The sequence below is a fragment of the Arvicola amphibius genome, chromosome 9 (assembly GCF_903992535.2).
Source record: "Arvicola amphibius chromosome 9, mArvAmp1.2, whole genome shotgun sequence".
NCBI classification, from domain to species: Eukaryota; Metazoa; Chordata; class Mammalia; order Rodentia; family Cricetidae; genus Arvicola; species Arvicola amphibius.
This window is the reverse complement of record NC_052055.2, coordinates 106969696-106982280: the sequence shown is the minus strand read 5'-3', so window position 1 is coordinate 106982280 and position 12585 is coordinate 106969696. Positions and strand designations below refer to the sequence as shown.

General features: G+C 35.9%; 1 protein-coding gene across 1 annotated transcript; it reads left to right on the top strand.

Annotated features, from left to right (window-relative positions):
• Positions 1 to 1615: 1615 nt before the first annotated feature.
• Positions 1616 to 2179, top strand: LOC119823596 (40S ribosomal protein S11-like). The gene has a single exon (XM_038343679.1). The coding sequence runs from the start codon at positions 1670 to 1672 to the stop codon at positions 2144 to 2146; it is 477 nt and encodes a 158-aa protein (XP_038199607.1). The 5' UTR covers positions 1616 to 1669; the 3' UTR covers positions 2147 to 2179.
• Positions 2180 to 12585: the final 10406 nt, after the last annotated feature.

The window sequence follows — 12585 nt, the reverse complement described above, 5'->3', positions numbered from 1 at the left end:
AGAAAGATACAAATTCACAGGAATAAGCATAAATTTTAAATTTAGAAGAAAAAATATTCAAGGAAAAATAATGCATATGTATATGTATGTGGTAATTTTGCATGTGCATACCTTGAAATGTTGCTATCATATCTATATTTAATTAGGCACTACCCCGATTCACTTTCTCGTTTAGTGATGGAGGAGTGTCTATGTGTTACTTTCATTATTAATAAAGAAAACTGCCTTGGCCCTTTAAGAGACAGAAAATTAGGTAGGCGGAATAGACAGAACAGAATTGTGGGAAAAAGGAAGCAGAGCTGGGGAGACGCTTCAGGCAGTCGCCATATGCAGTCTCCATGCTTCTCCTCTCTGAGATGGACGCAGGTTAAGATCTCTCCTGGTAAGCCACACCTCGTGGTGCTACCCAGATTACTAAATATGGGTTAAAGGAAGATGTGAGAATTAGCCAATAAGAGTCTGAAACTATGGGCCAGGCAGTGTTTTAAAAGAATACAATTTCCGTGTAATTATTTCAGGTGTAAAGCTAGCCGGCGGCTGGGTGGCGGGACGCAGCCCCGCCGCTTCCTTCTACAGTTTAGTATCATGTGTGCATACACATGTGTGCTCACGTCTCTTGTTTCTACTATGGTATCCGTATGTTTGACTCACTTATACAGATAACTTCTTAGTGAATTGCAGAGAAAGGAGCTGATTTGTTTGTGTGACGGAGGATGCTGGCACAGGTCCTGAGATTTCAGTTACCATGTGAATTTCAGCATTAGCCTTGGCAGAGTTGGCTCAGAATGCTGATAAATATAAGGACAGACAGCAAGTTAGAAGGAAAGCTAGAGCCCAACAGATATGAACTTTTCACAAATTACTGCCCACAGTTTATCCACGGGAAACTAATAGGCTAGTGCATAGTCAAAGGCAACAGCCAGAACCACTGAGCTCAGAGGTTGCAGTAGGTCACATTTTCAGAGGAGGGCACAACACAGAGCTCAGTGGAGGCCTGCAAGAGTCCAAGTGCAAGAATATCAAAGGTTTTGAATGGATTTGTTTATTTCCCTGACATTGTCCTTAGGGGACAGTAAAAAAAAAAATAAAATAAAGTCTGTGTTTCATTTACCACTTAAACCAGTAGTTCTTAAGCCCTGGGTATTTGGGTTGCAACCCCTTTACAGATGATTGACCCTTTTTCTGAGGTCACCTGAGACCATGGGAAGATCCAGTTATAAAAACCAGTGCCTTTTTTACTAATGAATGTACTTACAAGGCAGCCAGAGGAGCAGATGATGCTTCCTATAGAAGCAGCTGGATGGATACAATGACTACACTTGGTTCAGAATAGAATTATAACCAAAAACTTTAACTGTATAAAATAATAAACCCAGGATTAAGAATACTCTTAAAGGACCAAAGAGATGGCTCTATGGATGAAGTTCCTGCTGCGCAAGCATAAGGACTCGAGTTTAGATCCCAAGCACACACATACAAGCCAGTTATGGTGGTTTGCATCTGTAATCCCAGAGGCAGACGAATTCCTAGCGCTCACTGGTGAGCCGTCTTAACAGAAATGGTAAATTCCAAGTTCAGTGAAATGTCTTATTTCAAAAATTAAGGTGGGGTATTGAAGAAGGAAACCTGGGAGTTGGACCACCTCTCTTTTCCTCAGGCTGCCGGGAAGATGGCGGACATTCAGACCGAACGTGCGTACCAAAAGCAGCCCACGATCTTCCAAAACAAGAAGCGTGTTCTGCTTGGAGAAACCGGCAAGGAAAAACTCCCTCGGTACTACAAAAACATCGGTCTAGGCTTCAAGACGCCCAAGGAGGCCATCGAGGGCACCTACATTGACAAGAAATGCCCCTTCACTGGCAACGTCTCCATCCGAGGGCGGATCCTGTCCGGCGTCGTGACCAAGATGAAGATGCAGAGGACCATTGTCATCCGCCGGGACTATCTTCATTACATCCGAAAGTACAATCGCTTTGAGAAACGCCACAAGAACATGTCTGTGCACCTGTCCCCCTGTTTCAGGGATGTACAGATCGGCGACATTGTCACTGTGGGAGAGTGCAGGCCCCTGAGCAAGACCATGCGCTTCAATGTGCTCAAGGTCACCAAGGCTGCTGGCACCAAGAAGCAGTTCCAGAAGTTCTGATCTAGAACAAATAAAGTTAGTTTCTGTCTAAAAAAAAAAAAAAAAAAAAAAAAAAAAAAATTAAGGTGGAGAAGCATCTGAGGAAGATGTCCTAATGTCAATTTCAGGCCACCACATGCACCTACATAAACAAATGAATGCATACACATTTGATATACAGTATACATGAGAGAGAGAGAGAGAGAGAGAGAGAGAGAGAGAGAGAGAGAGAGAGAGAGAGAGAGAGAGAGAGAGAGAGAGAGAGAGAGAGACCATATTACTGGTTATTGGATTTAAAAGCGTAATGATAGCCGGGCGGTGGTGGCGCACGCCTTTAATCCCAGCACTCGGGAGGCAGAGGCAGGCGGATCTCTGAGTTCAAGGCCAGCCTGGTCTACAAGAGCTAGTTCCAGGACAGGCTCTAGAAACTACAGGGAAACCCTGTCTCGAAAAAACCAAAAAAAAAAATAAAAAATAAAAAATAAAAAAATAAAAGCGTAATGATGTAGTCATTCTGAACTTGGTAGAATGGGGTAGAATGATAGATGTTATTTAATTCTAATGACAGATATATCATTACTTACCAAAAATGGGGGTTATTTTTATTTTTACGCTAAGTCTTTAGGTCCAATTTCATCTATGTGTCAATTCTATAAGTTAATTCTAATGGAAATTTTATACCAAAATCCCATTGTATATTGATAGTCATGTTATATGATTTCAAAACCACAGTGAGAAATCGAAAAGGAATGTATTTTCTGATCTTCTTGGCAATGAGAAAAGAAAAAGATCAGGCAGGTAATGGAAGTGAATCAGATAGCAAATTACACAATTGTTTGGTCTGACATTTTATATACTAAATGACAGATGATAAATAGATATAGATGACAGATAACAAAAGAACAAAACAAACAAACATAAAAACTAAAATCAAAGTCAAAATATAAAAATTCCGTAGGTTGTTAAGGCAGGAAGAATCCTGAGAGAAAGAAAAATGCAAAGAAAAATCGAAGACAGAGAAATATATATGAGCATTAGTTGAATCCAAAGAAGTAGGTTGAAAGTGTACAGTCACACAAATCCTCTTTCCTTTGTTCTAAGAATCCTGCATTGCCTACAGGCATCCAGCAGTCCCTAGGATGCTCTTTTTCCTGAAGCTACAAGTCAGTGTGCACAGAACACTAGAGGTATCTCATATTGTATTAACAGCACACCCATTGGTATTTCTATCCTCTCTGTGAAATGCAAAATAAGGTTAATGATTTGTACTTAAAAATAAATTATGATGAAAAGAATGTGTTCTCTAATGCACTTTCAAGCCATGCAGGGGATACACCAGCTAATCCATGTGATTTATTAATGGCAAAGACTTCTCAATTTTAGCCCTAAGTGTCTCAAAGGCCCTGGGCCAGGGGAACAATGGTAATTTGCAAACCTCCTCTAATGTGATAAAATATATACCATCATGTTTGGTAAAAAGTACTTACTCTTTATTGAGCTATAAATACCAGTGTGATGTGAGATTTCAGTAACAAAGAAAATGTTTTTTATTTACTTTCCATGCCCTGATGGTTTCTAAAAGGTCATCTATCTTAGCTATGCATTTTCAGGGTTTTACAGTTTTTATTTTTATATTATCTAGTAGTAGAAGTTTAGCTGAACTTCAAATTTGTAAGAAATATATATCTTTCAAATTCCAAATTTTCTTAACATAGTAGTCATTGTAAATTTTCTAAGCGTCCTTTCTTTGTAATGTAGACTTGTCCTTAATGTGACAATGTACTATAGATTTAATTCATTTCATACATCATATGTTAAATTATGTAATTTTATTATTTTACTATTATTTCTTCTTTTAATCAGTTCACACATGTTTAGTTATCTCTATCATCTCCATTTGAGTCATTCTTTCACTGTATCTGACTTTTAAAGGATAATAGTGAAGTTCTAAGATACTATCCTTGCAGATTTTTTTCTTGCAAAGTGATTGGTATACTTTACTTTTCTGTACTGCTCACCCTGCCTAGGTTCAAACCTGTGCTTTATAGATTTATTGGTTATAATTACTTAGTCTCTAAAACTGAGAATAAGGTTCATACAAACATAGAGAATTTACTAAAAAAAATTTATGACAGTACATAATCATGTATTTTAATAAAAAATTTTATATTGGACTAGAATTATAGTTAGATGATTTAAAAGCACATAATGTTTCAGACAGCCTAAGTTCATTCCCATTATCAGTATGAGGTAACTCACAACCATCTATAAAGTCAGTGTCATTGGATCTTCTACTGACCCTTATGAGGACTTCACTCACGTATATAACACCCCTCCATTTCACACAGACACACACACACACACACACACACACACACACACTTAAAATAACACACATTTTTAAATGCATATATTCAATGATCAGTATTTGGTATATGCAAGAAAGAAAACTATCTTGTCTGCAGGGTAAGTGGGTATGAGACACTTGGAGTTGTAGAGAAGATGGGAACTGGACAGTGCTGTGCAGCGTGAAAGGAGAGTGGTAGACACTAATGTAAGCAGTAATGTAGAGCAAAGGGGAGATTTTCCATGTTGCATGACTGAACTATGAGCCCTGTACTTGAATGTATATATTCAGATGTGTTTTGCTTTTCAAAAATAAACGTGTTAAAATAGTCAAAAAGAGTAAATTCTGTGGATCTAGTCAAGGGCTGGTTTGGCTTCATTGGTCCAGTGGGGCAGTGTATCATGGGCATGTGTGATGGAGCAGAACCCCTTTTACCTTCAGAAAGCACTAGAGAGTGCTTATGAGTCAGGGATTACACCATCCCGTTCAAGGACTATTCTCAATTATCTAAAGACCTCCTGGTTGATTGTAGCTCTTAATGTTCCTTCACCTCTTACTAAAGCCTCCTTGAGGATCAAGAGCTTGCCCACATTTAAGACCTAAACCATACCACACCCAAACTAATGTGTTAAACTGATGCTTCACTGTGTCAAAATTTAGACATGGACTCCCCTTGAGAAATTATTAAATACTGAGCACTGGGCTTGCGGAATAGCATTAAGATTATTATGTAGGATTCGGGGGAGTGGTTTTGCTCTCTTCCTCCATTTTCCAATACTTTTACCCCTTTTCTGCTTTTCTCTTTCTCCTTGTTATAACACTTAGTAGCATCGATAAGAAATATATATTTATCTCATTGAGAAAGGCAGTTGGTAAGTTGATTCTGTTTTCATTTCCTTGGCTACAGGGTTATGAGAAGAGAAATTTCTCATTATGATTATTATTTAGAATTATGATTTTATGCAAAATGACCTGTAGGCTCATGTTTAAACTTGATCTTGAACTGATACCCAGCATGAATCCTGAGAGCTGACTGGGTCATAGAGACATGAAAGTCACCAACAGATTAATAAGTCAATAGATTTGGAGGCTATTTGGAGGCAACAGCCTAGTTAAAAGAACTGGAGGTGTGCTGGGGACGTCTACACTGTGTCTCTGGTTTATGAGCTGAACAGCATTTCTCTGCCATGCCATTCCTTCATGATAGTTTATGCTGACTGAGGCTAGCTGTCCATAGAGTAAGAGCTCAGGAACTCTGAGCAAAGTAAATTCTTGCTCCTTTAACTTGTTTTCCTCCTTTTTTTCTATTACAGTGAAGAAAGGTTAAGTCTCTTGTATTTTGTTATGGTATTAAAAACTAAATAAATTAAAAAAGAAAGACAGTTGGCAACATGAAGCCCTTTGTCAACATAAGCGTGAATGTGGTAATATCTGATTTAAGCTAGAGAACGCTAAATATAATGCTATCATGGATGTAATTTACCTTCAGTCGTTACAGAATGGAATGCTGTTGAGATCTAGCATAGAAGACTTTTCTCTGGGATTTACAGAGGCTATCAAAAATAACAAGTTAAACAACTCATAAAGATTAAATTTTGTATATCTTGATTTCTTTTGAATTCTCAGAGGCTATGACTCTCTGTGTGGGCCCAACAAATTTCCATTATATGGAACTTACATATCTGCTTTTCTTGTATAAGCAAGTGACTAAATGATAGAGGGATAGAGGATAGAAGAGTTTGTATGGTCCTGTCCTTTCTCAGAGAATGAGTTAGTCATTCATGATAGATAAAAGAGAGCCCTTCTTCAGCAGTAAATTGTCTATATATTGCCTATGCTTCTATAACTTCGTAGCTATTGGCTAAGATTTTTCTTTGGTCTCTGTTTGGTACTTGCCTGGGATGAGTAACATTTATTCACACCCCTCAAAAGTCAATGTATATTTAGTGCCCAAATATAGGATGTGACAGTAGTGTAATCACACATTCATTATCATCTATTTTGTAGGTAACATCTAATCAATGCTGTAAGTAACCAAAGGGGTTTCTGTGGTCTGTCTTTGGTTCTCATTCTCGAGTTAGATATTTGCCCTTGACTCCTCTTCTAGAACAGTTAGTGACTCAGCATGTAAATAAAAGATAATGAAGAATGTAAGACAAAGGTTGGGGAAATCCACAGATGATCAAAGAGGAAACTGAAATATCTTTTGATCTTATTTTTCTACATGGTAGAATTTGAGAATCAGAAGATAAGAATAGCTCAGATAGAATGTTTTTTGTGGTTGGTTAAGAATCAATATCAAAAAATATAGCTGCATAAAAGAAAATTTTAGATCTTTAGAGCTATAAGGAATATGTTTAAAGCATTACTGTTCCACAATGCTGTATTTTCTCAGTCAATTATCAATATTTTCACAGGTGGATATTATATAAAACTGAAAAGATTATTAAAGTAAAAAGCATAATTCCATGAATGTTGTAGGTAATAAAATCTGATAAACAAATCTGTGAAGAATACATAAGCAGGCTTCCAGAAATTTGAAGAAAGTCACAATGATTTTGTGGAAAGAAAAGAGTAACTTGATTATATTTATTTTATTGCTACTTATTTATTTGTTCTCTCTCTCTCTCTTTCTCTCTCTCTCGTGAGTGTGTGTGTGTGTGTGTGTGTGTGTGTGTGTGTTGGTGATGAGCAGATAAAATTTTGAGCTTTTTCCTTCTACCATATGTGTACCACATTTTGAACATAGATCATCAAGTTTGATTACAAGAGATTTTATTCTTTACCCTCTGTTTAGCCTTTGAGACATCTTGATGACCAGGCTGTGATTGCTTACCATTTAAATAATTTGTCTGAAATCTCGGCACACATCATGATGGTGATGAAAATTATATCAATTATATGTCATGATACTCAGAATTTTATGACATGATTGTTGCAGATGTTATATTCAATGAAGCACATCTAAGCTCAGAGGTCAATAAAAGCACTATTTTTAATTCCCTTAAAGTGTTTAAAACCCAAGAAGAACATAGTTATAGTTATATAAGGGAAACTGAGACATTATTTAGAATTAAATAATTTATTATATAAAATTAAATAATATACAAAAATATTGCAAAGATTCTTGTTGAAAAAGTGAGTTGTCTAAAAGACAGATGAAAACTGAGATACACATATAAAAGAGGCAGGTAGTTGGTGGTCCCCTAGAAAAAATAGAAAAAAGAAAATTGGAACACTAAAATGCTCCCAGCTAATTATGTTCAAGAAAGAAGACATGTTGAATTGAATATTTTACTAGCACTAGGCAAATTCATTGTTATTATAGAGATAAACTTTGCAGACATTCCTGGGCTGGTGGCATTAAACATTAAAATTAAAATTAATCCTTCTATTTTAGATGTTGGCTCACTAAGCAACCTGCCTATTAAATTTTTATCTTCCATCTATCTTGTCTAAGAGAGAGGATGCATTCTTAGAGAACTCCAGAAACTATCTCCTCAGAAATTTTATTCTCAATGTAAATTGATATATTGGTATTCCAGCACTGATGCATTAGTGTCTGTACATAAGTTACTAAGTCTGCCCTTCAGCAAAGTTAGATCTACTTTGATGGTGTGACATGAAATTTTGCAGCCTGAAAATTTTGGGGGCAGAGGTTGACCTCTGGTAAGACTAAGTAACAACTGATACCCTGATATATTGAGAGAAGCATCACCAAAGTTGATCTACAGCTTTTAAAATTAACCATGTCTAGGTTTTGTATGAAAATTGTAAGTTTTTGAAGCTTAGTGAAATATGCTAATTTCAAGTACATACTAATAAGTAGATTGACTCAAGCTGCTGGTGTTTGTAGCCATAATGATTTCAATGGTACTGTTCACCCTATTTAGTATTGTTGGCAACATAGGATGGTTGACAAATACTGGCAATCTAGTTACTATCACAAATCAGCTAGCCAAATATTTCTGTGAAGAAGTACAGGAAACAGAAATCATCGCATGTAGTCAAGTAGAGCAGAAATAGCATATACCAATCAGACATGAAAGTCATGATCATGGCACAGGTTTATTGATTATATTATTGTTTATATTTAGATACTGTCTGGAAATTAATTACATCATTGTTTATATTTTTGAGAGTGTCTGGAAATTAATTTCATCGTTATTTATATTTTTGAGACAATCTGGAAATTAATTTTAAAAATAATTTAAAAATTTTACAAAATATAAATTTGCAAATTTAATATATTACAAAATAATTTTCTTCCCAGAAATAAATTTAGAAATACTTAAAGATCTTGGAGAAGAGAGAGTTCTGATGAATAAAAAAGATTAAAAGAAAAAAAGATTATATAGAAACAGAAATAGGTCAGGAAGGTTGGACTGAGAAAAGTTTTATCAGGAGAATAAGTTCCATGGAGGCCATAGAGAGTAACAATTTACAAAGTATGCATTAAACTTTTAGAAGGTTATGTGTCACTGCTTGTGTTAGTGATTATGATGTTGCTATAGATATATTTTTCAGAAACTAGGCAGAACTAACAAGCCTTGAAGAAAAGGGAGTGAGCTTTGTTCCCAAAGACTCATTCATCAAATATAAGCAGTCACTGTGTAGAACAATTGGTTGAGGAAGTATGTTGTTCTCTTACTTAAGAAATGAAAAGAGCCTTGAGAATACAGAGAATCTTATGGCCACTATATTTATAGATAAATTATATAATATAATTTATAGATAATGTTAGTCATATAGATAATATGACTAACATGTTAAAAAACACACACTATTTATATATTCAATACCAAATGTTCATCCTGAAACTATGCATACAAGCGACATTATACACAATGAGCAGATTATATTTAAGTATAAATGTGAATATATATATACACACACATGTATATAATAACAGTTAAAATAATTTGAAAGAGAGCAATGAAGGATATATGGGAGGGTTTAGAGGAAATTAGAATATAATTAATTACATTTCCCTCCCCTTTGCTTCCTCTAAAAATAGTGTGTGTTTTACTTTCTTTCCTGGGAAAGACTACTTTTCCTGCTTCCAACATTCCTTAGTTGTCTGTAGTTCTTTGTGGAGAGGTTGAGGTCTTGTGAACTACTGCTGTCTTCTTTGTTCAGTTCAAGCTTAGGCAGTGATGTAGGTGAGACTTTATGGGTTTGACTTCAGATGTTATTAGGAGACACGGTCTCACATAAAACACCGTGATTTTCTTAGTGCAGCCCGTATGTATGCAGTCATCCTCTAGAGTATAGTCAACCTACCAGAGGTCACATTTATGAAAGTTCTTGACTGAATTTATGGAAATCACCACAGGTGAAACTTGACAAGTGCTGTAAATCTTACCAGGAAGCCTTGACTAGGGAGCTCATAAGCTGTAGGGAAGAACCAACTATTATTATTTTGTCCAATAGTCATAATATGAAACTCTGATCCATACATATTTTTACACAGGTAATTTAGTGCAGCTCTTAGTCCTTATTAGAGTTGCATCTTTGTACAGCAGATGGCAATTAGTGCAGTGAATTAAAAGGATAAGTGTCGAAGGAGTGTTCATAAATAAATGGCACATCTCTATCATATACCCTACACACACGGCTCAGGAGATATTACAAAAGAGACTATGGAAAGATTGAAAAGGCCAGAAGCTAGGAAAGACTGAGGTGGAATGTTTTAAGGAAGCCACTTGTTCATTTCCTGGCTGCTCAGATTTCCAAAATAACCACACAGAAACTGTATTAATTAAATCACTGCTTGGGCAATTACTTAAACATATTGCTACCTAGCTCTTACATCTAGATTAACCCATCTCCATTATTTTATATTTCACCACGAGGCTTGTGGCCTACTGGCAAGGTTTCAGCATGTCTATCTCTGGCGGCAGCTTCATGGCTTCTCCCTTGACTCCACCTTCCTTCTCCCAACATTCAATTTAGATTTTCCCACCTAGCTCTGTTTAACCCTATCAGGCCCAGCCAGCTTCTTTATTAAACAATAATATTCACAGCATACAGAAAAAAAATCCTGCATTAGTGGAACACATTTGAACACATTCAAAAACACATTTTAAAGACAAATAAAAAACAAACAAAAATGTCTTTGTGTATGATTCTTTCACAACTACTTTAAAGTTCATATATGGGAAAAAAGTTTAGTGGTACTTATAGCCTAGAATTTAGTAACTGTCTTAGCACATTTTGTATTTCTTACTATATTTACATAATTTTATTCTTGTTTCATTACTTATTCTGAAGCCTAACTTAATTAGCAGCATCTGATAATGAATCAAGCAAATTACAGTTTTTATATCTCTGTGTGGTTCTCTGAATATTACACAGATTTGACTAAACGTATTCAGCTTATCTTTACTTTTCTCCTGATTTAATATGCATATATTTTGTCTTTATTTTTAGAATATGAGATATTAGAGGTTGCCCGGATACTGTTGACCACACATGACCCAATTGCCCAACTTGAAAATTATAGAAAACATACCCAAATGTGTTACTTAGCTCTACTTACTTCAATCTGACAGGTTTAACATGAATGTTACTACTAATATTGTTAGGTAACTAGTTAAAAACTAGGAGATTTGAAGGTCAGTGGGAATGGATTTTTCCATTTATAATCAGCCTTAGACCCTACCTCCTGTATCTATAGTGATGTACTAATTTCAAAGAAAGGAAGGAGGGGAACTTCATAAATGCCTCTACTTGGTTTTTGAATGAAAAAAGAGAAAGGTTGAGTCAATAAGGCTCCTTGAGGGATGCTAAGTTAAGACATTTTACTCCTGTTAAAGCACTTATACTTTTATAGACTTCTGTTTCCTTTTGTGAATTCTTTTTTATTTATTTTGCTCAAAGATTATTCATCAAAAATAATATTTGAATTTTATCTCTAGTCTTAGTTGGACTCTTGACATTCCAAACAGTCCAGAAAAACATATTATTACTATTAGTATCCAGAAGGGGCTTCTAATTAAGAATAAAGACACACACTATCATCCCCTCACTTGAGTTACTTCAGATGGGTCTGTCAATCATCTGGTCAGGAAATAGTGTTTTAAGATGCTATATTTGTCAAAACATCAGTGACTTAGTTAGATTTCTATTGCTATTAAGAGATAACATCACTACAGCAATACAAATAAATGTTTAATTAGGGTAAGTGTTTAATTCACTTACAGTCTCAGAGGTTCAAGCCATTATCATCAAGCTGGGGAGCATGATGGCCTCTAGCAGAGGTGAGGCTGGAACAGAGTAATTACAGTAGTAACGACAAAATTTCTTGGTTAATCTTTGTGAATGAAAGAAAGTGAGAGAAAGAGAGAAAGAGAGAGGGAGGGAGAGAGAGAGGAGAAAGGAGGGAGAAAGGGAGGGTGGGAGGGAGGGAGGAAGAAAAAGAGAAAGAGAGGAAGGAAGGAAGGAAGGAAGGAAGGAAGGAAGGAAGGAAGGAAGGAAGGAAGGAAGGAAGATGGATGCTTCTTTTGGGCTTTGTATAATTTCAGTAAATGACTCAGAACTCTTTCCTGATTCTTCAAACCTGTCCTAAGCATTCAAAACTGTGTATAACATTGGACCAAGGTATGATCAGCAAATCTACTGTTTTTGCAAATCAGCATACAACCTTCACTGAGAAGCTGATCTTGGGAACTTTACTTTTAACCCTACTTCATTTCTCTATAACCCTTGCTTACTCTCTCCACTGTTTCTCATTTTAACAGAGGACCAGCTTCCAATATTGCTGTAGCTAAATCTTTCCAGTCTTGTGTAATAATTCTGTTCTGAGTTGCCCATGAATTTAACATTCTGCTTCACAAAGAGTGTATGTATACCATATTAAATGACTACTTCCTTAAGCCACTTCAAATTTAACATTTCTCCAGGAATTAGTTAACTTTTGCATAGCCTTGGTGGTGTCTCATGTCTGGCGGTCATCCTTTTATGGTAACTGGATAAATTAAGGCTGGTCTCCTAATAAACTTGGACTGTTCCTCTACAGTTTCATAATGCAATTCTGTAGTAGGTTCTGCTCTAAATGCCTTTGTCTCTGTGTGAATATTTTTCTTAGTTTCATTAGAAAGTTTTTCTAATT